Source organism: Mauremys reevesii, linkage group 2 (genome assembly GCF_016161935.1).
Source record: "Mauremys reevesii isolate NIE-2019 linkage group 2, ASM1616193v1, whole genome shotgun sequence".
NCBI classification, from domain to species: Eukaryota; Metazoa; Chordata; order Testudines; family Geoemydidae; genus Mauremys; species Mauremys reevesii.
The window spans coordinates 119,024,106-119,051,815 of record NC_052624.1 but is presented as its reverse complement, the minus strand read 5'-3'; the positions used below and the strand labels follow the sequence as shown (position 1 = coordinate 119,051,815).

The following is a 27,710-nucleotide window of genomic DNA, read 5'->3' as shown; positions in this document are numbered from 1 at the left end:
CATTACTCTTTGTCTCCAGGTTTCGCTAGCTGTTTTGTAATTCCAGCAGGACAGGAGAAGAGGGGGATGCCTGACAAATGAAATTTAACATTTTTCAGTTATATTTATCCAAACTCAAACTTTTTTCTTATTATACATTTCACTGAACTCTAAAGGAGAACAGGATCCAGGTACTAATTCCAGGTTTATGTACTGCTAACAGAGATGGGTTTGCCCTCTGGACAAAGGGTGTCAAGCATTATAACTGTCTTTGAAAATGCTGCCTAGATTGAGGAGAGCAAGGCTGAAGTGTTTAGTGACACCTTAGTAGTCATGCTGGTCTTGCTATTACTTGTAGTGCCAAAAGGCCCCAGTCAGAACTGGCGCATGCTGGGGTTGTGTTTCTCTCTCCAGTGTCAGGTGTGTGCCTGCTGCCTCATTTCCCCCACTGGAGACTGTCTTCTTGGATTAATACGATGATTTGGTTCTCTGGCCCAACAGTCAAAGTAAAAATTCTCTCCTTCCAAACACACAAAAATAGGTGTTTCAGGCTTCAGCAGTCCTTTCCCCCTCGTCGGCTATGTAGTCCTTCACCCTTGACACAGGGGACCTCCTTCTCCCCTTCTATCAAGAGCTGACAATCTCCATTGCAGGGATCAGTCAGACTTTGCAATAACTCAGGCTTAACAGTCCTTTTCCTCCTCAATGCAGGAGCTTGCACATGACCTTTCTAGGAGGTGTCTTGTGCCCTCCATTTACTACAGGCCCCTACACCATGAACAGCAATCTGCTCCAAACCCAAGACTGCCGTTCTCCGTTATCGTTCTGGGGACATCCCCTACAATGCCTGTCTCTGGCCAGTTCTTGCTCAGGTCTCTCCAGCCAAGCCTCTCACAGGTTTTGTCTCTGTCTCCTTCACAGGGAATCATGTCAGCCTTGATATATACACCAGATCCTGGAGAGTTTCCCTAATCAGCTGCTACTCTTCTTGAATCTCTCCCCCTACTGACAGCATGCAGTTCTTGATAGGATGCTTCTTCCTTTCCAGTGGGCTTGCTCACTCTCAGTTAATGCTCCCTGGACTTGAAGTCCCATGATTCAGCACGAAACTAGGCACTACTGAGAGATGGACCTAAATTCTCCTTAAAGGACCAGCTTTCCCTGTAACAGGGTCTTACTGTGTGAGGGGCCCCAAGTAGACATAGGGTGAAATTCTGGATCTATGAAAGTGACATTTTCACTGGTTTTAACAGAACCAGAATTGAACCTGAAGAATTTCTTAATATGAAAAGAGACAAATGAAGTGAGGAGAAAAGAGATGCACGTAAGCAAAGTGATTGAGATGATGACAGAAACACGTTGTTAGCTGCAAGTATTTCCTCAAATCCTACTGAGGGGCACTGCCTGCAGGCAGGAAAATCACTCAGATGTTTCTGATGAACCCACCAGGTCACTGGGCTTCTGAAACACACCCATGTTGTTTCTAACACTCTGCTGCTCCTGGTCTTCTCTTCCCCAAGGTGGGAGACCTTTTATAGGCCAGCCCCTTGGGGATCTTGCTGGTAAACTTTTGTGTTTGTGAGGAGGTGCATCCTATTAAATCAACTGAGCAAAGATCTACTGGAGTAGGGCTGCTAGACTCCCATCCATACATTAGTTTTCTGACTCAGCAGATTCGGTGCGGAGAGATAGAGAATAGGGAGAAGCCCATCTAATTCTCAGATGATAATAAAATATGGGCAGTAGATGCTGCTGTCAGAAGAATTTGGGCAGTGGCAGTAACAATCCCGAGTTACAGAGGGTATCCAGTAGGGTTCTTTCTTCCCATGGTTGGGGGTTTACACTGTAAACTCTTTGGGGCAGTGACCATCTTTTAATTTGTGTGCACTACCAAGCTTAATGGGGTCCCAATCCTGATTGGGGCCTCTAGGCAGTACCCTAGTACAAATAATAAAATATATTTGGTAGATGAGGAGAAAACTCTAAACAGTCCCAAAATGTCCAGTGACCATCTGCTGTTGAATGCAAAAATCATAGCATCCCCCTGGTAAGGCTAGGCTTTATCTGAACCAGCAACAGTTTATGAGGACCTGGGGTGGCCAGTGCTTGATGCAATGGAGAGGGATGATTCAGCTCTTTTCCACCATGAGCTGAAGTGGTTTCTGATCTATGTGTAGAATGAAAAGGGTGTTTCTATCCACCCTGAATCTGAAATCCCTAGCAATTCTAATTAAAGTACATTTATTCCCCTCTTGGTGAAAAACACCTTTTACATTCAAGATGAAAATACATGGAAAAAACTCCCAGTCTACAGCTGCAATAATATAACCCCATTAAACTGGAGAGGAAAATGGCAGACAAAAGGAGTATTAATTTTATGGATTTCAAGAGGAAAAAGCAGCATTGCGATCATCCAGTCTGACTTCCTGCATAACAGTGGCCAAAGAATTTCACCTAGTGATACTTGCTAGTTAATGTAGCTCTTTTTGAGATAATCAGTAAAGAATCCTCAGGTGGCTACAGACAGGTTCATGTCCTTGGGAGGACTGACAGGTGCCAGTAACCTCTGTTCTGTGTCAAAATATTACCAATATATTTCTTTATATTTAGAAAACGGTTTAATCTTTAGATTCTTTCCATTGCTGTATATCAAATACATTTCTTAGTGATATGATCTTTTGTTCTGTGTTTTGGGAACCTGTCACATGTTAAACTACTACATCAGGTTTTAAAGTCAAAATCTTTTCTGGCATGTTAAAAATACCACAATTGCTTTATGAAATATGTATGTGCCTCCACAGACTTAACCCATACTTACAAAATAAATATTTTTCAATTTCAGTATCTTACATTATCCAACGTTATGCAATCATGCTATGAAAGTCTCTACCATAATATATGCAAAAATGGGATAAAGCAGACATGTATTTTTAATAGGTTTTATGCCTGGACTGTCTTCTTTTGGATAGGCATGGCATGAATGCTGGTGGTTTGATTTTTGTTTCTTTTAATTAAAACATCAGAGCTTTTCAACAAGAAAGAAGTGATACATGAAAAAAAGACTAAAATTCATGAAAGAAATATTAAGGTAGAAACATGTCCTTTAGGAGAGCATACCCACTCCTGCAATCTAAGCTGTATGGATGTACCCCAGTTAAAGTCACTGAGGTTCCTCAGACGCAGGGTCAGCTTCTGCTGTTCCAAATGCATGACTGGGCTCTTAGTCCCCTACTGTGACTGTCTGTGGTTCCTGTTCCAACAAAGTTAATGGCAGTTTTGCAAGCACTTGTGTAATTTCTACCTTACCTGTGAATTTAGATTACCTAGCTGAATCTGTCTTAATGATTTTTATATATGAAATTTAAAAAAATATATGCACCTGATCTATTATGGAGTTCTCCACCATGTCTGTTAATTCCAGCGATGTTGTTGGATCCACCAGAAGAGTGTGGAGAGTGGTTGAAGTTGCTTGAATTTGAGGGAGAAGCAGGTCTTCTTGCAAACGTTGGCAATTTGATGGGTCTAGTACCTTTGGTAACAGATGTCTAAAAGAGCAAGAAATATATACACCTTTTTTCATTTCTTTCTTCGGGCAGATAAAGCTTTAAACACAATTATACTTACCATAGACTTTCTCTGAGGATCAAAACAGATATCAGAAATGAATATGATTATTTTCTTGAACATTACAAAATACTAATTCAACAAGGAATAAAGTAATAATATAAAAACAGTCCTCTTCCTCTGATTTTTGTCTAAAAATGTCATCAGTGTAACATGAGCAATACAGAGTCTCAAGATCAGTACATAAAATCACATGTAAAATTTATCTAATACAAAGTCCTGCTCTAGTTTCCCCCATCTTACAAAAACACCCTTGGGCTCACTACCTGCTTCTCTACCATCCCTTTGCCCCGCCACACTAACTAAACTACAACTACTGCTGTGACTTCCTCTCTTCCGACTCCATTCTCAAACCCCTTTAATCCCACGTCAGCCTTTTTTCATTCCACAGCAAGTGTTCTCACTAAAGGCTCTAATGATTTTCTGGCCGAATCCTAAAGCCTCAACTCATCCACATCCTCCTTGAACTCTTTTACATCAACATCCACTCCTTACTCCTTGAAATCCCATCTTCCAGTGGCTTTTGCAGTTATGTCCTCTTATGGTGGTTCTCCTACCTGTCTGATTGCTCCTTTAGTCTCCGGTTTGGTGGGTCCTTCTCCACTCCTCTAGCCCTTGAGTGAATGCCTCCCCAACTCCATACTTGGCCTTCTTCTCCTTTGCTCCCTCCACACATTATCCACTCATGCTGCTGTCATCTTTAGCATGACTGACTTGTAGGTAATGGATTTGTTTTCCTTCAGTTGTTTTTCTCCCCCCTTTCCTTCTTGAACTCACTTCCAACTCAAAGTACCCCTGCTCTGATACACTCAGCAGGCTTACTTTGAGGACTAAACCACCTCACTTGGAATCTATGATCACCTCAGCAATTTGTCACAAACCCATCTTAGTGCTGGAGCTTATTGTATTCAAGGAAAAGTGTGGCATGCAAGCTCTTACTCTACTTACGCTTCTCTTCTTAGGGAAGTATATTCTTCCTGAGTAGCTGAGTTTACAGGGACAAACCATTCTAAAGATATGGAAATTTTAAAAAACTCGCAATGGAAAATACATGATTCTACAAGATGTTCTCACAGTTACATGTTGCAAGAATCCAAGAGGACCATCAGTCTGAGGAACAGCTATCAAACCGCTGTGTCTTATCAACCAAAATTTCCTGGAGGCAACAATATACAATATTTTGTTGTACAATGCATTCACTTACTATGTCAGAGTTTGCACTGCTGTTAAAATCATGTTTGATCCCGCGCTGTGGCAAGGCAGTCCTCATCTGTTCAGTCTTGCCATCTTTGGTCATTCGTGTTCGGTCAGAATTCCACAGCTCAAAACTTGAAGGAGGTAAGAAAGGAGGAATAACTGCTTTCAGTTTATCACTAGGTAGCCTAGTAAATGGAGCACCACTTCTTAACTGAGAAGAAAAAGAAATTACCTCTTTTTAGAAAGATTTATTTGACTCTATATGCATTTAAAATAGGAAATGAAGCTATGTAGAGAATGGAAGACTTTTAATATACATCGTCAGAATAAAAGGATGGTGGGGGAGTAAGGGTATTTTAAACAGGCAAAAGAACAATTTAATCAAGACATAAACATCTCTGAAGATATACAGTACAGAATAACAAACAGAAGCAATGCAAATGACCATTAAAGCTGTGATCATAAACCCTGTGTATGTAATATACTGAACTTGGCTCCCTTAAAATGTTGCACGTTGCCTTGTTAAGTATAAATCTATTTAATTCCTTCCTTTGGGCCTAATCCTGGCTCCCAGTGAAGTCAACAGGAGTGTTAATTAGTTAATTAGTCACTTCCAAATGATAAACAGGAGAAGTGACAAGATAAAAACTCTGTGGGTTCCCAGATGAGAACCTGGGAAAGAACGAACAATTGCTTACTCTGTCCCTTTGGGTTCTCCTGGAAAAGAATAAGAAGAAAAACTGAAGTTCTTTTCTATCCCAGTTCCCTCAGTCAACAACACATTGTCCCTCATATCAAATAAATGATTCTCTAAGATCTAATGAAATCAACATGGGTATTTTTACCTTCTACAATTGCCAAGAAGAGGTTATCAACTGAAGATAATGCAGTCTCTAGGCTATAACAGAATCTGAAGCTGGAGTATAACCAGGGCCACCCAGAGGATTCAGGGGGCCTGGAGCAAAGCAGGGGAGCTGCGGAGCTTTTACTCACCCGGCGGCAGTCCGGGTCTTCAGCAGCATTTCGGCGGCAGGGAGCCCTTCAGTCACTCCACGTCTTCAGCAGCACTGAAGGGCCCCCCGCCACCGAAGACCCGGAGTGAATGAAGGACCCCCCACCGCCGAAATGCCACCGAAGAGCTGAACCGCTGCCGGGCCAGGGCTCGTGGGGCCCCTGCCGGGCCCGGGGCAAATTGCCCCACTTGCCTCACCCCGGGTGGCCCTGAATATAACAAAGGAGAGGCAGAATCTATATTATACCTTCTTTGTAACTTTCTCCAAACAGTGAAGGTTTTGAGATAGGTTAAAAATAGCTGAAAATGCACGATGCCTTGTTCATCGTGAATTTTACTATAGTTTACCTTTTTATCTAACAGAACATATCCATTCATGTAAATGGTTGTGAAATAAGTCTGAGTTACATCCCCTACATTTCTTTGCCAAGACATCTCTCTTACTACGTTCAAATTCTTCCTTAAAACACAATACTTCATGTGGCTTTTCAGCAATAAACCAACTAACCAAGTGATCTCTTTTTAAGTCATTATTGACCATAAGACGTTCATCCATCAACCAATGGATGGTACTTGCTATAAAAGTCAGTATTTACCAAGTTACCAATCCATACCATCTGCAATATTGCAGTTATTTCCTGTTCTCACTAAAGAGAAAAAATACAGCAGTTTGGATACAACTATCCAGTAATCATCAGCAAATGCTATTTCTTTTACTAATGGGGACACTGTATCATTTGTATGAAAATATGAGTGAACTGTGCTGCCTGTCTAATTTGGATTGTAAATATGATTGAGTGGGAGTTGCATGATGTTCTATTCAGTGTTAAGCACATTGACAGCACTGTAACATACCATGGTTGTCAATAATTCATCATCCTTTCCTGCTCTTGTGCATACACCTGAAAAACACATAAAGGATATTTAAAAACTCCAAATGCTTATTCCCAAGGATAACTTTGACAAATGTATTGTATACCACAACAGTTTCACTCAGTAAATACAATGGCATAAATTTATCCCTCATGCAACTTCACTGACTTCCCTGGCAACGTACCCAAGATGAATTTGGGCCACTGTTGTTTTTATATTTTACATCATAAACTGCAGGGTTCAAACCCACTAACCCCGCTTTTTGTTCTATGACTAACAGGGGTGTTAACAGGCCAATTCACCTTAAATAGTCCCTTAGAATATGTGCTAACTACTTATGCTAAACCCAATGGCTCTCAACCTTTACAGATGACTGTACCCCTTTCAGGAGTCTGATTTGCCTTGCGTACCACCCCAAGTTTCACCTCACTTAAAAACCAGTTCCTTACAAAAATCAGACATAAAAATACAAAAATGTCATAGCACACTATTACTGAAAAATTGCTGACTTTCTCATTTTACCATATAATTATAAAATAAATCAACTGTAATATAAATATTGTACTGACATTTCAGTGTATAGTATATAGAGTATATTGTCTGTATGAAATTTTAGTCTGTACTGCCTTCACTAGTGTTTTTTACGTACCCTGTTGTAAAACTAGGCAAATATCTAGATGAGTTGATGTACCCCTGGGAAGACCTCTGCGTGCCCCCAGACGTACATGTACCCCGGCTGAGAACCACTGTGCTAAATTATCTGTTCGATCTTGTAGTTAGTTGTGACACTCTTAGTACCTTTCCCAGACCTGAAGAAGAGCTCTGTGTAGCTCAAAAGCTTGTCTCTCTCACCAACGGAAGCTGGTCCAATAAAAAATATTACCTCACCCATCTTCTTTCTCTAATATGAATCTATTGCCCATTTCAAGGGTATTTTCTAGCACACAATAATGGCATACAGGATATTAAGCAGCTTCCTTCCTGGGTGATGCTAAATTTATTGTTCAGCAGCAATCACTACCGTATTTTCCGGCATATAAGACAACTTTTTAAACTAAAAAACAACCCCCAAAAATCGGGGGTCGTCTTATACGCCGGGTATAAACAGCTTCGGCTGAGCCAATCCTGGGAGGGGTCTCACTGGTGTATTCTATTAATGCATACAAAGCCTGCTCGGATTGGCAAAGGTTGTAATAGCCCGCCTCTCTGACTCAGCCAATCCGAGCAGGCTTAATAGATGACACTGCTCCCGTGAACGCTCCACCCTCCTTCTCCTCCCCTTCCCCGGCTTCCCGCAAATCAAATGTTCGCGGGAAGCCTGAAAAAAGGAGCGGGCAGGTAAGCCGGGCGTGTGGGGAAGGGGGCGGGACGGCTCCTCCTGGCCCTGGCCGAGCGCCCCAGCCCAGTCCCAGCCAAGCACCCCCGGCTCCGGCTGGTCCCGCCTGCGGGGCTCGGACCTGGCCCAGCTCAGGCCCCGCGGCTGCGGCTCGGGCCCGGCCAGGAGCCGGGCCCGCGCGGTTGCGGCGCCGGCTCGGTCCCGGTGTCGGCCCGGCCAGGAGCCAGGCCCGCGGCTGCGGCGCCGGTCCCGGTGTCGGCCAGGCCCGGCCGGGCCCAGAGGCTGGGGCGCCGGTCCCGGTTGGGTCGGCGCCGGGAGTTCCTGGGGTCTGTTGGGATGGTGGCGCCAGTCAGCGTCGGCCCGGCCCGAGGAGCCGGGCGGCAGGGGACTGCGGGAGCAGGGGTTATGGGTTGTGGTTTCTGAGGGGGGGCAGGACGTGGGTGGGGAGTGTACTCACTGGGCGGTTCCCTACCGGGTCTTCAGTGGTGGGTCCTTCAGCCTCGGAAGGGGGGGTAGTCTTATACGGTGAGTATAGGCCAAAACCTATATTTTAACTGGAAAATTAGGGGGTCGTCTTATACGCCCAGTCGTCTTATACGCCGGAAAATACGGTAACCAAAAAAAGTACAAGTCTGATAAAATAACTCTCTGTGCAGTCTCTTTCCATATACTGCATACTTATTACATGTTTTCATCTGTAGCAAATGCATTACATTAAATATGGTATCACGTAAACTACCAGATGATAAAACACTTCCCATAGATCATATAAGCGGTTCTGACTTTACCACTAGCTTTGATATTTGTGGTCCAAGCTGTTGCAGCCTCACAATTTCCAGAATTGTTCACATCAGGCTGTGAAGTGGCTTTTATTGTGGAATTCAGAGATGATTCGGGCTCATCAGTAAAAGGCACAGACTGACTGGTGGAAAATCCATGTCGTAATGTTTGGGTCAACTTCAGCTTGCGGAATCTATTGGACATCCTGTTCCACCATGACTAGGGGGATGAGAAGACAGGACAACTTTGTTCTAACATATAAGTAAAAGAAAAGTTACATTAATTCAGTTTCACACAAAGCTATAATTCTGGCAAGGAGTTTTAGTGATATACTACAAGAGTTGACAGAGCAGTTTACCAATGTCACCCGATACCCTAGACCAGGGGTTCCCAAATTGTAGTATGCATACCCTTGGGGATACGCAAGACATCGCTGGAGGGTACACAGGAGAAATTGTGTAATGCAGGATTTTATCTATTATTTTATTTATTGCATTTTCATAATAGGTTTACTCAGATGAAGCTTTAAAACTCCATTTGTTATATAAAATATGGTAGTTAATTTACTTCAAGATGTACCAATGAGAACACAGATACACAGAGACGTTGATGTACAGAGCCTTCACCTCTAATCACTGTATAGTGCGAGTTCAGTTGCCCAGCAACTGTCCAGTCTGAGCTCAGAACTTAGTCAGGGGTTTTGTTTTTGGCTGTATATGTAGCACTATATCTGTATGTAACAGTGAAATATGGATAGATGAGATGATGGATGATGAGAAAGGTAGGGTTACATGAGCAGCTGGTAGATCTGGAAGGGGTTACACAATAAGAAAAAAGTTTGGGAACCTCTGCCCTAGACTGAATTGCAGCTATATGTACAAATATAGGTAGATATAAATAATATAGATGTATAAAAAATTACAGGTTTGTCTGTGTTACTATAAATCAAATGTTCATGTTTTTTTTTAATTAGTAAAAAGTAAAACGAATTTATCGTATTATAATATAATGTATATAAAGCTACACTGAAGTAGAATACATCTATATGAATTAATAAATGAATGAATTTTCAAGCTCCATTTTAAAATCTCTCCCGGTCTCCCCCCACATTTTTTCTATCACAGGAAATTCATTGTCAAATTGTGAATTTTAAGGGATGAGATTTACCTCTTGTCAATTTTTGCACCTAGTAAATAGTTTTCCATATTTTTTTCCACTATAGTCACGTTGTCTGTGAAAGCAAAGCATGTGCATTTATTCATAGATTCTAGGACTGGAAGGGACCTCGAGAGGTCATCGAGTCCAGTTCCCTGTCCTCATTCACGTACTTTGGGTGGGAAGTTTTAAAACTACAGTGCTAAGTATTTAATCTTCCAATCAACTCACAACTTCATACTCTAATGTCATGCTCTCCAGTATCAAGATCTAGCACATCTTACTGTCATAACATCAATATGTGTGTAAAGTTATTCTATTTTAACAAAACACAGATCGCTGTGAAGGTTTTGCATTATAGCACAAGGCTGATAAAACTGGGATGCGTATTGCCCATTTAAAAAAAAAATGTACTGCTTGAGCAAAGGAACTTATTATGGTAGACAGGGTCATCTCTAAGGGGGTGCGGGACCGGGGGGTGGAAGTCACGGATTCGCTTCATCGGGGACTGACCTCGCCGGCCAATCGCACCGGCTCGCAGGGCCTCCCAAAGTGCAGGGCTTGGAGCAGTCGCCTCAATTCGCCCTACCCAAGAGACGGCTCTGATTATATTTTAATACTTTTCCTACCAACATCCATATACTGTTATTGGTGCTTGCAAAAGGATTGAAAGGATGGAGCTTCCAGGCAAACCCTACAGGGTTTCTTGTAGTAAGCTGGGGACCTAATGAACAGGATATGACAGTTGAAAGACACTGGGGAAGCGGTGATGCCTTGCTTTCTGACTACTGTGGATCCTGCAGATGTGGGCAGTTTTAGCCTGGTCACTGTTACAAGGACAATGAGAGGAAGTACTGGGTCACAGTACATCACTTGATGGGTAAGTGAATAATTTTATGTTCGTAAGGTATATTACACAGTAACATAATGAGCAATATTGTGCAGGTATTAACATCTTCCAAAGGCCTTGGGATAACTGAACAGTTTGGAATTAAATTGGTGGGATGACTCCTCTGTGAGTATCTACAGTGTACCATCTCCATATTAGCCAGGCTGTTTCAGGTACAGCTTTGACTCACATCAACACTATCACTATACTACACCAGTGCAGTCCATCTGCCCTCTGTCTACCTTCTCTGCAGTTCCAGTACAGCTACCTGAAGTTCTCAAAACCCAGAAGAGAAGTCAAACTCCCATAATTCTCTGGGGGTAAATCCCGTTAATCTCCTGGTGCCAGCACCATTTCCTGTCCTTTTTCTCAAAAATGGAAGCCAGGATGAAAGCTCTGTTCTCATTCCTTGCTCAGCAAGGTCCCTGAAAGTGAGTGGCAAGATGGCAGTGGCGGTTGTTCTGAGAGTAACTTGGCAAGAAAGAGACAAGACCAGCAATTCAGAGCATTCATGTAACAGCTGGTAAGCAGTGGTGGTTGGGGTATGAGGAGATGGCCTTATATGCTATTTGCAGATCTTCTGTAGATGGCATGCCACTTCTGGGTTTGGCGCACAACCACAGGCTGGTGGGGCAGAATTGTTCTTGAAACCTGGGCTAAACTGCAGCGGCTATGTAACTTCAGGATAAAGTGTCTGTTCTGTAGTGCAGTACTACAGTACCAGATCACAAGTAAGAGAGCTCCCCTTATTCTGCAAAAAAAATGGGAATTGCTCTGTGAAAGACAGCTATTCTGGATAATTACCAATCAGCGGAGTCTCTTTTGGGGGATGAAATATGCAATGAGTGCCGTAGTGGTGAAGGTCTGGCAGGGCAATAGTACATTACAGCAGCATGTGATCCAGACGGCCACTGCACCAGATACTGAGGTAGTTAAATAATTGTGCTTCCCAAATTTTGCAGGAGCCATTTGATGGAATCCATATTTCACCAGCCTACAAAACTTAGCCTTCATCAATACATTTTACAATAGAAAGCTGCATATCTGATGCAGAAGGCCCTTCACCCTGAGGTTCCTCCTTTTACCAACCCAGCTTAGCTGCCTCCTCTGCAACCATATTGGGATCCTGGGTCCCACTCAAAGAGCTCCTAGTTATACTCTTCATCTTCGAGTGTCTACTCTGATCCCTGCATGGAATGCAAACATGAGTGCACAGACTCCTTTATATAACAGAGCTGAGATCTCCGCTCTTGATGGAGCTGCAGCTACCACCTGCTTTCTTCCTCTCCCTGCCCCCTCGGAGCCTAGCAGGGCGCCTGGAGGGAACAAAGAGAGGGAGGAGCTAGAAGCTGAGGGTCTGTAAGGAATGCAGCGTCCAGCCCTATCCTGCTGCTGGAAGAGTGGAGCTGGTAGCAATATTCCTCCTACAGCAGCTTCAGCTGTCTGGCACATGGACAACTTGTCTGTAAAACTAACTTTAGTGCTATAGTGCCAGCCCAGCTCCTCTAACAGCTTCCCCCAGCTGGTGACTCACCTGCAGTTCCAGGCAGAGGGAATACAGCACTACCTGGGAGGATAGGAATAACAACTCTAACCCCTGGGATTGTTATAGGAGGGACAGTATGGTGGGGCTGTCTGAATGCTCCCATCACCTTACCCTTGATGCAGCAGGTGAGACCACAGAAAGAGGATGAAATGTAGATCTGACACCACTCTCAGAGAGGAACTCCACTAATGTTCCCTTTTTTTCAGGGCAGGGACTCCTTTCCTCACGAGCCCTGAGCTCTGGAGCCAAATAGCTGGCCCAGCACTAACACTTAGAGCAGTTCCCTCTATTGCAGAGCATGGAGCAGTGCTCTGGTGCTCCCTACTGTTACACCTCTGCCCTGTCCCAGCCTCCTCCTCTGGCAGAGAGGGGATGGGCAGAGCTGGAACTGCAAACTCTGCAGCGAAGGGAACTGATTTTACTGTCAACATAAGAGCAGCCCACATCCCCCTCTTCCGCTCACAATACTAATTAAACTCCATATCCCATTCACTTTGAATGCTGTGGAAAAATTCTAACTTGGCTGTAACCTAACCAATTTTAGGCCAATACAACATTTTCCAGAATGAGAACTAAAATCAGGATTAAAATGGAAACTCAGTTATAACCTTAACTACACAGTGACTTTTCCCACTCTGGAATCATACCCATATATTCAAGCAGATCAGATCAGATAGATGATCATCAGTCCATACCCACTGCAAGATGCAGGCCACACAACTCCCCCCTGCCCCCCACATTCCAGGCCCCCATGCCCCCGAGGAAGCTCCCAATCTTCTCCGAGAGGAAAAGAGGAAACCCTCAAAAAACCCCAAATTTCTTCCCCCCCCAATCCACAGCATGACTCCAAGACATGGCTGACAAAAGACTCCCAGAAACCCCCTCTGGAAAAGATTGACCCATACCATTGATTACCAGTACCATTCTTTGATGTGGCCATGACTCCCATACTACCTTATCTCTCATATCCTCCATCTACCTCCATAAACTATCTATTATACTAATCTTAAAGTCATGGGTCTTCTTTATCCTGTTTCTCCTCTTCGCTGTTCCCCTTCTCCTACTCCCTGATGGTTAGAAACTGACTTCTTCCTCTCCTTCCCTGAATTCATTTTCCAATTCTTATCTGGATGTCACCTTATGTCTATCTTCCACATCTCCATCTCCTTCTTCTTATCCCTCCTCCTTATAATCATTTTATCCTCTCCTCCCTTCTTATTTATTCCTCTCCTATCTCCTCTCCTTCTTCTCATTCTCAACTCTCCTTCCTCTTTCCTTCTCTCAATCTCATTCTCCCTCATTTCTCCGGATCATTCTTGTTTCCTTCTTCCTTCTCTGTTCTTGTTTCTTCTTTGTACCACAATACTCCAAATGAGGTCCTTCTAACGCCACAATAAATGAAACTGCACACAATATCACTACTACCTCCTTAATATCCCCTTATCGCAACTCTAGCAGACATACTAATTTTTACCTCAACATCATGATGCTACTTTTCAGGCCACATCACTAATCCCTCATAATCCTATCCCTCCTCTCTCCTCTATGATCTCCTCTGACTCCTCCTCCCTCTCCTCAACTAAACTTCCCCAGCTTATAACTAAAATTCTTGTTACTCAAATACAATTTCTTCCATCCACTTCTCATCATTGATAATCATCCTGTTACTAATAATCAACCTTACACATATCCCATCATCTCTCATCCTAAATCATCCCCTTCAGAATCCAACACTCCTTCCCCCACCCAAATCACCCAATCATCACTCTCCCCCTCACTCAGCCTACTCCTCCCCCTTCCAAAAAAACCCAAAATAAAATGAGAAAGAACCCTCGAAATAAAAACTCCCTCCAACAACCCCCTTCACCCCTACCTAACCCCCTCCCCCTTCTCCCTACCTCCTCCCTTCCCTCTTTCTCCTTCTCTTTTTTCCCTTCCTTTTTTCATTTTATCTTTTTTTTTTTCCAATTTAAGTAATTTTTCTACACGTATTCATGAAATCCAGATACTGAAATCCAGATAGATCCAAAGATCAAAAATCTGTTTGTCTAAAAAAGTCTCTCTCAAAGGTTGATTTGGGTTGATTTACCCTCATCTCCCTTAAATAATCCATCCTGTAAATCTGCCCATGCTGCCCATGGCCCTCTCTTTTAAGATTTTTTCTTTGACTTTTTTTTATTCTTTTTTTTACACAGATGTTAGACTAATACTACTTTTTTCCACTTTACTTTTTTTTTTTCTTTCCCACTATTATCTAATAACCTACATTCCATCCAGTATTAGGGAATTATTAATAATATCAAATTTTAAAGATTATATCTTACAATTATTAATATCTTTATTATTGATTATTAATTTTAGGATAGATTTTCCCTTAAGCTTTTCAAGTTTGGCTTTGTTCTAAGCTGTTCAGTTTGGCTATACATTCCTTCATTCCCATCCCCCACCCATCATTCCCCTATCACTATTCCTTCCCTCTTCATCCTTCCATTTTCAAATTAATAGCCTCATCATCATTGTGCCCATTCCAAGATTATATATCATCTCCACTCCTTCTTCCTTTTTTTTTATTCTCCACTTCTTCTTTCTTTTTTCTCTTTTTTCTTATGGCTAAAAACTTTATGCTATTAATTTTAATCCCTATCGTTTTCCTCCTCCACTTCCGCACGCTGCCTTTCTCACTTCCCTTTCCCCCCCTCTTCCTCAATAAGGTAGGTTCCTCCCTGATCCCTCCCATTTTCCACCTCTGGTCCGCTTTCTGTTTTTTTTTTTTACCTCTAAGACGCTGCGCTTGCAGCTCCTAAAAAAAAAAACTGCTACCTATGAGCCTTTTTTCTCTCCCCCTCTGCCTGACAAACTGCACAAACAACCTCCAAACTCCCCCCCCCCCCCAGGCCCCCAGATCCCCCTAAATATGTTACCCAGTCCCTTCCCTAACTATCAGAGGAAGAAGAAGTGGTATTCACCCATCAAAAGCAAAAGCTGCAAAACATCTGTTAGTCTAACAGGTGCCACAGATTCTTTGCTGCTTGCTGCTTCCTCCTTAATTTAGTTTTAGTAGTTAGCTTTTGAAATAAATCACCTACCTAGTCTCAGATGCACTATTATCCTTATTCATATTTTTTTTTTGGAATTAGCTCTCTCATCACTCGAGCCCAAGGTTGTCCCACAACAATTTCTCAACAAGGTCCTCGTTACTCACCAAAATCAAAAAAAAAAATGGCCCCCCCCTCGTCGGTTCAGCAATCACTTGATGAAGGAATTAATTAGCTATCACGTCTAGGAAAAGCTGAGCCCTATTATTATTACTAGCATTTGTTTAATAAGTTTCTTTGTAAGTGTGCTTATATCAACTGTCCTCTAAAATTAAAGAAACAGTTCCATCCCATCTCCTTACCACCACTCCAGCAGCCAAAAAGTCTACCACAGTCCACATCTTAGAAAATCAGAGAGGACTAATGCATACTTGGCTTGCAGAAAGCAAATATGTTAGTTATGTCCTAGGTCTAAAACACTTCCGTGTGGTGACTTTCCACACTTCATACCTTAGAGTAAATTGTACAAGTTATTTATGCAGAAATCATCAAAGAGAGATACATATGAAATTTGTTTACCTTTAATCCTCCTTTGTCATCTGGCAACATCGGGATATTTAAAGATTGCCTACTTCTAGAACAGGGCAAAGATGATTTGTTGTTCTGCTTACCCTTGTCTTTGTCTACTTGCATGCAGGCTGATGCTAGTTGACGTACCAGTTCTGTGTCTGGAGAAAACAAAATTAGTTTTTGTTTTGTTTTGTTTTACTTGTAAATGTCCCTTCATCTCAAATATATGACCAGGATTGATGTGCTGAAGCTTCTCCTATGCATCCTATGAGAGTGTAAGGCAACAACACCAGACACATACGTCTAAAGTTCTGGTGCCAAGGGCTCCCTGTTTTGCCCTCCCTCTCTATTCTTCTCCAGGTGAAACTTCCATAACGTTCAGATACAAAGATGGATTGACCACAAATACTGAATGGTGGCCCTGCGCTCAGTGAGCTGCTGACTTACACAGTGGTACTTATGCCACCAAACCTACAGAAGCACTATCAGTGCTTGATTCACTAGAACAAGACTAAAGAGTATTGAACAGCAAGAAGAGAGCTCTGCTCAGTCAGAATCAAGAGCACTTTAACAAATGAACCTGACAGTTGCCTGATGGGGGCTAATAAAAACATCAAGAAGCTACTTTTTCTCACCTGAGACAGAAGAAGAGAGCAGAGAGAAAGGATATTCTTTTCTCTTTCCTTGAGCATAGGCTGGAGATAGGAAGTTTGAAGACAAATTCCAGAGGGAAGAGCAATTCTCAGATTAAACAACAAACAGACTGAAAAAAAGTGGATAAAAGAAAGGAGGGAAAAAAACAGAAAAAAGAGGGAGAGGAAAGAAAGAATGAATATAAGGGTGAAGATGGGAAGGCAAAATGAGGGAAAGAAAGAGAGAGACTCCTGAAGAGAAAAAATGCTGAAGAGTGAAACAGAATCAAAAAAAGTATCTGGGAGACAAAAAAAATGACAATAATGAATCTAGAGAAAAAATAATGTGCACATTTTAAAAGCCATTAAACGCTGTGTAAAAATTAATCTATGGGCAACAAGATAGTGAAAATGATGGAGAATACACCAAGACACAAAGCAGAAAAAAACAAAGTGGAGCGAATGAAAGGGGAAAGAACAAACCACAAGGGAGACATACATTAGCAAAGTAATGTTTTATACTGGCAATAAGTGTTCTAAAAACAAAGTGTGGGACCTTGACAGCACTGAAGACAACAGGAGTTTTAGTATTAACTTCGCTGGGGTCAGGATTCCCCCCAAAGTTTTTAATGAAATACACAAGGGTTAGAGATGGGATTTGCAAAAGTGGCCAGGGGTTTGTCTATGTTACTGTGTGGCCAGCTGTTTCAAAGAGCCATATGTCAAAGCACACTGTGGACCTCTTGTGCACTGTAGCAGTGTCCATATGGGATGATACTGCACAGCAAACTAGTGCACTGTAGACTCACACTTTGGCTTGCCGAGCAGTAACGTGTCACAAAGACAAGATCCAAGGGCATTAGGAACACCTAAGGGAGCTAGGACTTCCAATGGGACTGGTTTTGCTAACTTAGGCGCTTTTGGAGATCTCATCCCAGATTATTTTACATGCTGCAGTGGAAGGGGACAGGATGATCTAAGGGGAGATGGACTAGTGGAAGACTTGACAGTGGCTGGGAGGGATACTTGTGTGTCCAGAGTTAGTAAGCACAAGGAGTGGAATAACATGACTTGTTAGGGGAAAAAGGACATTTTGTATTTGGAACTAAATATGTGTGTCTTTGCAGTGCTGATGCTGGAAAGAAGTTCAGTAAAACTTTATTTCCAGCAGAACCAGAAGAGACTTTCAGAAGGAAAGAACTGGCCTACATGGTAGCCTGACTGGGTAGAAAACCGGAAACCTTCGTCAGCTCTGCAAGTTGACATTCACCACAAGAAAAAACACTTCAGCAGATATTTTTTCCCCTAAAATTTCCCACTATTGCTGCCCTGGGTGCAGCTCCACTAGTGAGAGCTCCAATCCAGATAAGGTGCAGGTACTTGTCAGTGATTCAAGAACTGACAGCCCTCAGTCCCTTGTGTACACAGAGCTCCCACAAGTGATGCTGCAATAGTGGGAAACTTTAGAGAACACAGCTGAAAAAGGAGTCTCTGTTGTGATGCCCTGAACTGAAAAGATCATGGAGTGGAAAGTGCTCTACCTAGCTGACTGGGATCTGTGAGCTTGAGGGTTTAACTGCCTGCAGATCACCCAGCCTTCTGCTGCAGTCCTCCTCTCAGCTCCCTGCCCACACTGTATCAGCACGAGTGCCAAGGACCTGTCAAAGCAGTAGGGTTTCTGAATTAGTTTTCTCTCTCTACATTTTTGCCTGTGACACTGCAACATGTCACAGGCAGACATATACTGTCAATAACCCACAGTATAGCTTGGAACACTGTCCAATCAAGATGTCAGTACACCTCTACAGGGTAGCCCAGGAGCGGGGCAAGTGGGGCAATTTGCCCCAGGCCCCGCAGGGGCCCCGCAAGCCGCTCCGGGTTTTCAGCGGCACTTTGGCGGCGGGCCATTCACTCGCTCCGGGTCCTCGGCGGTGGGTCCTTCAGTGCTGCGGAAGACTCGGAGCAAGTGAAGTTCCCACCACTGAAGCGCCGCCCGGTGAGTACAAGCGCCACTAGCGGCAGGAAAAAAAACCAAAACCCCGCGATTGGCAGCACTTAGGCTGCTCTACCGCCGCCGCTTCATTCTTCGGCTGCATTCGGCGGCGGGTCCTTCCCTCCAAGAGGGACCCACTGCTGAATTGCCACCGAAGACCCAGCTGCCCCAGGCCCCCTGAATCCTCTGGACGGCCCTGCACCTCTAATGGTTACCAGTCAACACTAGATAGTCAACTGGTGATACCAGAACTAAGAACTATTTAGTGTTCAGTTTTTTTCCACCTTCCTTGTTTTTTTGTTGTTTTTTTTAAAAGAGGTCCTCTGCCTGTTCGTTCGTTATCTCTCTTGGATGGAGTGAAGGAAATACAGAGATAGCAAAGGTTAATTCCATCAGAAACAGCATTCTTTGGCTTCAGAAAAGCCAGTTCAGATACAGGTAAGAATAATAGAAAAGTGCCAAATAATGTAAGCTAAAATCATTTATTTGACAGCTTAATAGAAACACATTAAAAACATTTTACCAAAGCCCCATTTAAGGTGTTTTTCCTTTCTTTCTAGGATGTTTTTCAATAAAAAAAAATGCTAGACTCCTGAAATGTGACTTTTACTCCATCTTACAGAGCTAAAAAAGAGATTTGCCCAGGAGTTCACCACTTTCCAGATGATGGCACACACTCTTTCCTTTCTCTTTACTGTTGGTTACTAAGACATCTGTGCAAATGGAAGCTTTCACTTTCATAATTATTCTATATTTTTACTCTATATTTTTAGTGATGTCACAGGAGTATCTTTGGGCCATCATAATTCACCATCACTGAAAAGACACTGGTGACACAAACATTGCATTTTGACACCAGACTTGAAAAACCAGGCAGCAGGAATAAACAGATTCTAAAAGGACAAGCTATAACCCATAAATGTCTGTACACTTCTATCTGACCATTTAATCCAATAAGCATACTGTTTCCAGAAAATAATCTCTCTCTGTCACATGGAACTCATGGGAGATTATTTTCTACAATTCAAATGTATTTTCTAAATTAGAAGAGATGTTTTCCTTGTTGCATGTGCTATCATTGCAAGCATTTCCTTTGGGCTCTGTGACATAACATACCTGGATCATTCAGTAGCATTATCAGGTCAAAGGCTGTGTATCCATTTTTTGCACGTAGATTGACATCAGCTCCTCGATTCAACAAATACTTAACAACTTCTTTATTTCTTTAAGGGAAAAAAAATTGGTCACATATGTGAAAGAGTGCTAATGTTCCATCTCTTCCCTCTTATGCCACGCTCTTTTTCCTGAATTAGAATTTGTCCAGATATTGTCTATAGACAACCTAGGTGGCTCTCAATTCTGTGGGACTGGCACCAGCAAGGAACCCTCTAACATAGAAAATGAGGGGTCACTTCTGATGGGGGGGGGGGGGGAACAGTGGAACCCTCATATCAAAATCTTTGCAACAAATTAGAATGCTCCTGGCTAACTGCAGAACCAGTTTGGCACTTAGGGTCTCCAGCACTGAAGTCCCCAGATCTGCCATTCAGTTCTTGGATCCATAGTCTCAATGTTTCTTCTTCTGCTGTTTCTTCATAAGAGAGTTCTGGGCTCCCTAAGAACTTTCCTCCTCTTATTCTCCTTGGAGTGAGGAGTGGTTGATGAAACTAGAGACTGAGGCTTCTGAACCAGTGCTACTCTGCACTGGCAGGGTTCCAGCTTGGTACCCTAGGTCTCCAAGCCACTTACTGGAGATAAGACCTGCTAAAGAAACCTGAGGGTCCCAATACCAAAACTGAAGCTTCTTTTGAAGCTAGCACCGAGGAAAATCACATCAACAATACCACAAGTTTCAGCACCTAAGAGAGGCCTGGTGTTTCTCACCAGCATAAGACTTATTGTTCCTTGGCATTAACATATAGAATTTTTAGTTAGCTTGCCTTCTGCTATTCTGAGCCAATATCTAATTGATTACTTTTGTGTCCATATCTAGGAAGTAGAATAAACCCTCTCCTACCACTAATCAAGGGGAAAAATCACTTACCCATGGTATGTGGCCTGCATTAGGGCTGTCCAGCCATGAACATTATCTTGTTTGTCAATGTCAGCATTTCTCTCAACAAGCAGCTGTACAAGATCCAACTGTCCAGTTACAGCTGCAATCATCAGCGGAGAAGCACCATCACCATTAATAATATTAACTTGATTTGGGTCTTCATCCACAATCTCTTTAACCAGCTGAAAATTTCCTATGAAGAAAGTCAGAAAACATAATAATGCTGTATATTAGGAATAGACAATTTCTCAGCCTCTAAATTAATATATATTTTGATTTGCTAACACTGACAAAATATTCTTACTTAAAAAGAAAAACAAAATATATATCACCTTTAAAATTTATTGTACTATGAAAACTAAATGAAATAGCAACATCAACAGAAATATTATTACTTCACATACACTATAGCTCCATCTACATTAGAGAACTTTACTATTTCAGGTTTAAATGTTACAGCTAAGAATTTGTAGTGCTATTTGTTCCTTCAACTGATCAGCGTATCTGTCCTGTTTTGCATAAACAGGCGGAGTGTATCCACACAAAGTGCTCCCTCCAGTCTTTTCCTGTGCACCACAGCACTATCCCATAATTCCAAGGATAAATCCCTAGAGCCGGTGTATAAAATGCGTACATTAAATATTATGGAGACATTGGTACTGACTCTGTAGTTAAGGTTTCACTTTGATTTGCTCTTAAAACAGGCCTAAAATCCCGTTTCACTTTCATGACTGAACGTGGTGTCGAAAATTTACCACGAAGGAGCCTGTTAGCCACTGGGGCCTTGTTACTTTTACTGTACTCTAGCATCTTAACAGATTTGAGAGGACTCTAAACCCTGGTCTACACTATGAGGTTAGGTCGAATTTAGCCATGTTAGGTCGATTTTATAAGCCACGCGTCTACACAACGAACCCCGTTCTGTCGACCTAAAGGGCTCTTAAAATCGACTGCTGTACTCCTCCCCGGTGAGGAAAGTAGCACTAAAATCGACTTTGCTGGGTCAAATTTGGGGTAATACAGATGCAATTTGATGTCATTGGCCTCTGAGAGCTATCCCAGAGTGCTCCAACGTGACCTCTCTGGACAGCACTTTCAACTCCGATGCACTAAGCAAGTACACAGGAAAAGCCCTGGGAAATTTTGAATTCATTTCCTGTTTGGTCAGCGTGGCAAGCTCAGCAGCATAGGTGACCATGCAGTCCCCCCAGAATCACAAAGAACTCCAGCGTGGACTGAACGGGAGACACTGGATCTGATTGCTGTATGGGGAGAAGAATCTGTGCAGGCCGAACTCCGATCAAAAAGAAGAAATGCTAATATATATGCCAAAATCGCACAGGGCATGGTGGAGAGAGGCTACAACAGGGACACACAGCAGTGCTGCGTGAAAGTTAAGGAGTTCAGGCAAGCCTACCAAAAGACAAAGGAGGCAAATGGTAGCTCTGGTCAGAGCCCCATACGTGCCACTTCTATGATCAGCTACATGGCATTCTAGGGGGGGACCCTACCACTACCCCACTACTGTCCGTGTACACCTGCAAGGCGGGAGTCTCACGCAACAGGGAGGATTTTGTGGATGAGGAAGAGAATTCGCAGCAGGCAAGCAGAGAATCCATTCTCCCCGCAGCCAGGACGTTTTCATCACCATGGAGGCAATACCCTCCCAAGGCGGGTTTCCAGACCCTGAAGCCAGAGAAGGCACCTCTGGTGAGTGCACATTTGTAACTACACTACAGGGGATAAAAGCAATTGTGTTTAATGTTTGATTTGCCCTGAAGAATTGGGATGCATTCACAGCCAGTACAGCTACTGGAAAAGTTTATTAACGTGCCTGAGGATGGAGCAGGAATCCTTCAGGGACATCTCCATGAAGCTCTCCTGGAGGTACTCCAAAAGCCTTTGCAGAAGGTTTCTGGGGAGGGCTGCCTTATTTCGTCCTCCATGATAGGACACTTTACCACGCCAAGCCAGTAACAAGTAGTCTGGAATCATTGCAGCACAAAGCATGGCAGTGAATGGTCCTGGGTTTTGGTCGCATTCAAGCAACATTCTGTCTATATCTTTCTGTGTTATCCTCAGGAGAGTGATATCATTCATGGTCACCTGGTTGAAATAGGGGTATTTTTGTAAGGGAACAGTAAAAGTACCCCGTTCATGCTGGGCTGTTTGAGCTTGGCTAAAAGGGAACATCCCTGAGAATAGCTACGCGGTGGGGGGCAGGGGTGAAGGGTTCATCCCAGAGAATAGCCACACAGTGGGGTTGGGGGGAGGGGTGTCCTGCACATCCACCCGAAAACCACATTCCCTCCTTTTAAATGGCAAACCCAACCGGCATTGCTTGCTCTGGGAAAGGAAGGTGCTGCAGTTTAAAACCATTCCCACATGTTATGAAGGCGGAAGAAGCCAACCCCGCGTACCCTTTGGCTTACCATGGCTGCCTGGAAACTGAATTCTGTTGCCCAGCCGTGTGTGATGTGTCACAATACCGGCAGGCGCTCAATATAAAAGGCAAAATGTGACCTTGTACCTAAAGCACATGTGCTGTCTGCTGTGAATTGCTTGATTCACTGTGAAAGAATCTCCCTTTTCTTCTCAGAAATGTATCTTCTTAAATTGTACTCTCCCTTTTTATCCCCCCGCAGGTGCAAATGTTTCTATGCTACCCCTACCATCTCCATCCCAGAGGTTATCACAGATCAGAAGGCGAAAAAAACGCACTTGCAATTACATGTTTTCCGAGCTCATGCAGTCCTCCCGCACTGATAGGGCAAGCTGAATGCATGGAGGCATTCAGTGGCAGAGTCCAGGAAAGCATTAAGTGAGCGCGATGAGAAGAGGCAGGAGGCGATGCTGAGGCTAATGGGGGAGCAAACGGACATGCTCAGGCATCTGGTGGAGCTGCAGGAAAGGCAACAAGAGCACAGACCACCGCTGCATCCACTGTATAACCACCTGCCCTCCTCGCCAGGTTCCATATCCTCCTCACCCAGATGCCCAAGAACATGGTGGGGGGGGGGGGGGGGAGGCTCCGGGCACCCAGCCACTCCACTCCAGAGGATGCCTTAAGTAACAGAAGGCTGTCATTCAAACAGTTTTGATTTGTAGTGTGGCTACAATAAGCAATGTGGCCTTGTCCTTCTCTCCTTCCCTCCTCCCCCACCCCACCCGGACTACCTTGTCAGTTATCTCACTTCTTTTTTAATTAATAAAGAAAGAATGCATGGTTTCAAAACAATAGTGACTTTATTTCCTTTGCCAGCTGTGATCAAAGGGGTGAGGGTGGTTGGCTTACAGGGAATTCAAATCAACAAAGGGGGCAGGTTTGCATCAAGGAGAAACACACACAATTGTCACACCGTAGCCTGGCCAGTCATGAAACTGGTTTTCAAAGCCTCTCTGATGCGCAGCACGCCTAGCTGTGCTCTTCTAATCGCCCTGGTGTCTGGCTGCTCAAAATCGGCCACCAGGCGTTTTGCCTCAACCTCCCACCCCACCATAAACGTCTCCTCCTTACTCTCACAGATATTATGGAGCACACAGCAAGCAGCAATAACAATGGGAATATTGGTTGTGTTGAGGTCTAACCTAGTCAGCAACAGCGCCAGCAAGCTTTTAAACGTCCAAATGCGCATTCTACCACCATTCTGCACTTGCTCAGCCTATAGTTGAACTGCTTCTTACTACTGTCCAGGCTGCCTGTGTGTGGCTTCATGAGCCATGGGAGCAAGGGGTAGGCTGGGTCCCCAAGGATAACTATTGGCATTGCAACAGCCTCAACGGTAATTTTCTGGTCTGGGAAGTAAGTCCCTTCTTGCAGCTGCTCGAACAGCCTGGAGTTCCTAAAGATGCGAGCATCATGCACCTTTCCCGGCCATCCCACGTTGATGTCGGTGAAACGTCCCTTGTGACCCACCAGTGCTTGCAGCACCACTGAGAAGTACCCCTTGCAGTTTACGTACTTGGCAAGGTGGTCCGGTGCCAAGATAGGGATATGCGTTCCATCTATCGCCCCACCACAGTTAAGGACCCCATTGTAGCATAGTCATCCACTATGACCTGCACATTTCCCAGAGTCACTACCCTTGTTAGCAGAAATTCAGTGATTGCATTGGCTACTTGGATCACAGCAGCCCCAACAGTAGATTTGCCCACTCCAAATTGATTCCCGACTGACCGGTAGCTGTCTGGTGTTGCAAGCTTCCACAGGGCTATCGCCACTTGCTTCTCAACTGTCAGGGCAGCTCTTGTCTTGGTATTCCTGCACTTCAAGGTGGGGGAAAGCAACTCACAAAGTTCCAGGAAAGTGGCCCTACGCATGCGAAAGTTTTGTAACCACTGGGAATCATCCCATACCTGCAACACTATGTGGTCCCACCAGTCTGTGCTTGTTTGCCGGGCCCAGAATCAGTGTTCCTCTGTATCAACCTGCCCCACTGCCGCCCTGATGTCCCAATTGCCACATCCCGTGCTTTCAGGAACGTCTGTGTCCATGTGCTCCTCACAATCTTCCTCCTGCTGGCAGCTCCTATCCAGGTTCTGCACATACTGCAGGATAATGTGCAAGGTGTTTACAATGCTCACGACAGCAGCGGTGAGCTGAGCAGGCTCCATGCTTGCTGTGCTATGGTGTCTGCATGGGTAATCCAGGAAAAAAGGCGCAAAATGGTTGTCTGCCATTGCTTTCATGGAGAGAGGGAGAGAGGGAAAGAGGTAAGGGAGACTCATGACATACCCAAAACCACCCACGACAATCTTTTTGCCCCATTAGACATTGGGAGCTTAACCCAGAATTCCAATGGGCAGCGGAGACTGCGGGATAGCTACTGACAGTGCACCGCTCCATGAGTTGATGCTAGCCACAGTATTGAGGATGCACTCCACCGACTTAATGTGCGTAGCGGGGACATACACAATTGACTGTATAAAATCACTTTCTAAAGATCGACTTCTAATTTCGTAGTGTAGACATACCCTGAGGGAAAAAAGGGAAGATGGGTGGTTAGCATGAATGTAGGGACGTAACACCCTTGAAGAAGTGCAATTATTGGCAAGTATCATCCCTTTCTTTGTCAGAGTAGTCTCTGCCCATTTTCAGTACTGCTAGTTTGACAAGCAGTACAAACTCCAGAGATAAGTGGGCTGAAGAGTTTGTAATCGAACATCAATTGTAAAAGCACTCCCAAACCTAGCATCAGATCTGGAGGTAAATCTAGGTATTATCATTGTGTAAACATAATCCTATGCTTCTCAGTTTGACCGTGATGAAGACAACCACAGGAGGTACTTCCTGTTGAATTAGCCCAAAGTCTGTCTAATTTGGGAACACTAGCTAAAATGCAAACAATTCTCTGTGCACAATCTAATCCATCTGGTCGGATGTCAAGAAGCAATGACATTTCCCTTACAATGTTTCTCATATGGAATAAAAAGAAATCTAAGTAATTTTCTAAACACCCTAGATTTATCTACGTAATAACTCAAAGCTCTCTTAAAATTCACTGTGTAAAGCCTAACTTCTTCATGGTGTGCACGAAGCTTATGGGAAACACACTCACACCAGAAAGTTAATTATTTCGTTAACGTCTTGGGGTGGGTACGTATAACAACCATGGTCTTGTGAAAAACAAGAAATGGAGGGTCAGGCACAAGACTCTATAGTTAACTTACTCTCCTTATTCATGTCACCGTCATCAGGAAGCCTCTTTTTATAGATAGGTTAGTGAGCATCAGATCCCAGATGGTAACTGGGTCTTTGACTGGTAGAAAAACATTAGCTAGACCCTTCAAGAACTTTTTCCACTGTTGAGTGCCAAAATACTTGGCTATTGTTGCTCCTCATTGCTTGATGACACAGTATATTGGAAACTTGTTGTCCTGAATGACCTAGACCACACCACCTCAGATTTGCAGAAGAAAAGTAAAGAACCCACCTGATAGCAGGGATAAGAGATTTTGTACTGCTGCATCTGTGGCATCATCCATTTGAATGTTGGTGTTTCAAGACAACAGATCTTCAGCTCTTCAGATAGCATTTCAAGCTGCTCTTCTAAAAAGTCACTGGTCTCCAAAGGTCTGTGGATTAGCAGGCTATCCAGTCTGGATTTGTCCCTGGTCCTATAGGTCAGATAGATGAACTGCAAAGATTTTGTTTCAAGTATATATTTCCTGCACTTGAATCTGGAAGGGAGAATTATGGCTACATCATCTACTAATCTGCATTCTGTGGACTGGGTTGGTGGGCCCAAGTGACCTAGCATGGGGAAAATGGTGTCGGCAAGCCAGGTTGCTATGATGTAGACTAGGTAACTCATTTTGCACGAATGGTTGACTGCTGACATTTACTGATCAGCATAAGGCTGAAATATTTTAATTTATCTGTTTTGACTTTGTTTGGGTAGTCTATTAGCTGTGTACACTGGATTTTAATTTCTTGTCTCCTTATCTTTCCAGTCACTGGTGGGTGCTTCCTCTGTGTTATACTGTGTTCCTAAGTGTTATACTTCTTGATAACACTTATATCAGAGAAGGTTGTATGTAGATGGTCAGTTTGATCAGGGCCATGCTCAAGAAGGCATAGATCTCTTCCTGTACTGATGGAGTCTACAGGTTCAAAGCCTCACCCAGGTTGAAAGCCATGTCCTGGACTTGCTGAGGTCTCGTGAAGATACAGAAGATACTCCAGTGTTGTCATCTAGAGAAGTTGATTGCCAATACCAGCTGGGACATCAGCACCCACCCCATCATCCCCTGACAGCCTGTCATCAGTCTCAGCCAGGGCAAAGGTAGATTAATCTAGTTACACATCATCTAGTCTACAGGCAGGAACTGAGGGACTATATACAAACTTTGAAAGACTGACAGAATCAGCATGGCACAGCTCTTGTTAGAGTCCTGTCCTCCTGCAACACTGCAAGAAGAATTCTTGATGACTGTCAACCCATTCACCTTGGTATTTACTTGTAATTGAGTCCTGAAAATGTTGGAGTGGATTTCTCATTTTGATATCCTCCCAGTGTGTCAAAGGAATCAC

The 27,710-nt window shown here is 43.5% G+C and overlaps 1 protein-coding gene across 3 annotated transcripts in view; it reads right to left on the bottom strand.

Moving 5' to 3' along the window:
- The window catches only part of ANKS6 (ankyrin repeat and sterile alpha motif domain containing 6), a 91,096-nt gene that overhangs the window by 55,499 nt on the left and 7,887 nt on the right, over positions 1-27,710 (bottom strand). For all 3 annotated transcript variants that reach the window (XM_039526496.1, XM_039526495.1, XM_039526497.1), the window contains exons 4-10: positions 20,666-20,870; positions 19,738-19,844; positions 16,006-16,154; positions 8,810-9,020; positions 6,668-6,714; positions 4,808-5,011; positions 3,359-3,524 (exon numbers count right to left, since the gene is read on the bottom strand). In XM_039526496.1, coding sequence (XP_039382430.1) covers positions 3,359-3,524; positions 4,808-5,011; positions 6,668-6,714; positions 8,810-9,020; positions 16,006-16,154; positions 19,738-19,844; positions 20,666-20,870 — 1,089 coding nt within the window. The remainder of the gene's footprint in view (positions 1-3,358; positions 3,525-4,807; positions 5,012-6,667; positions 6,715-8,809; positions 9,021-16,005; positions 16,155-19,737; positions 19,845-20,665; positions 20,871-27,710) is intronic.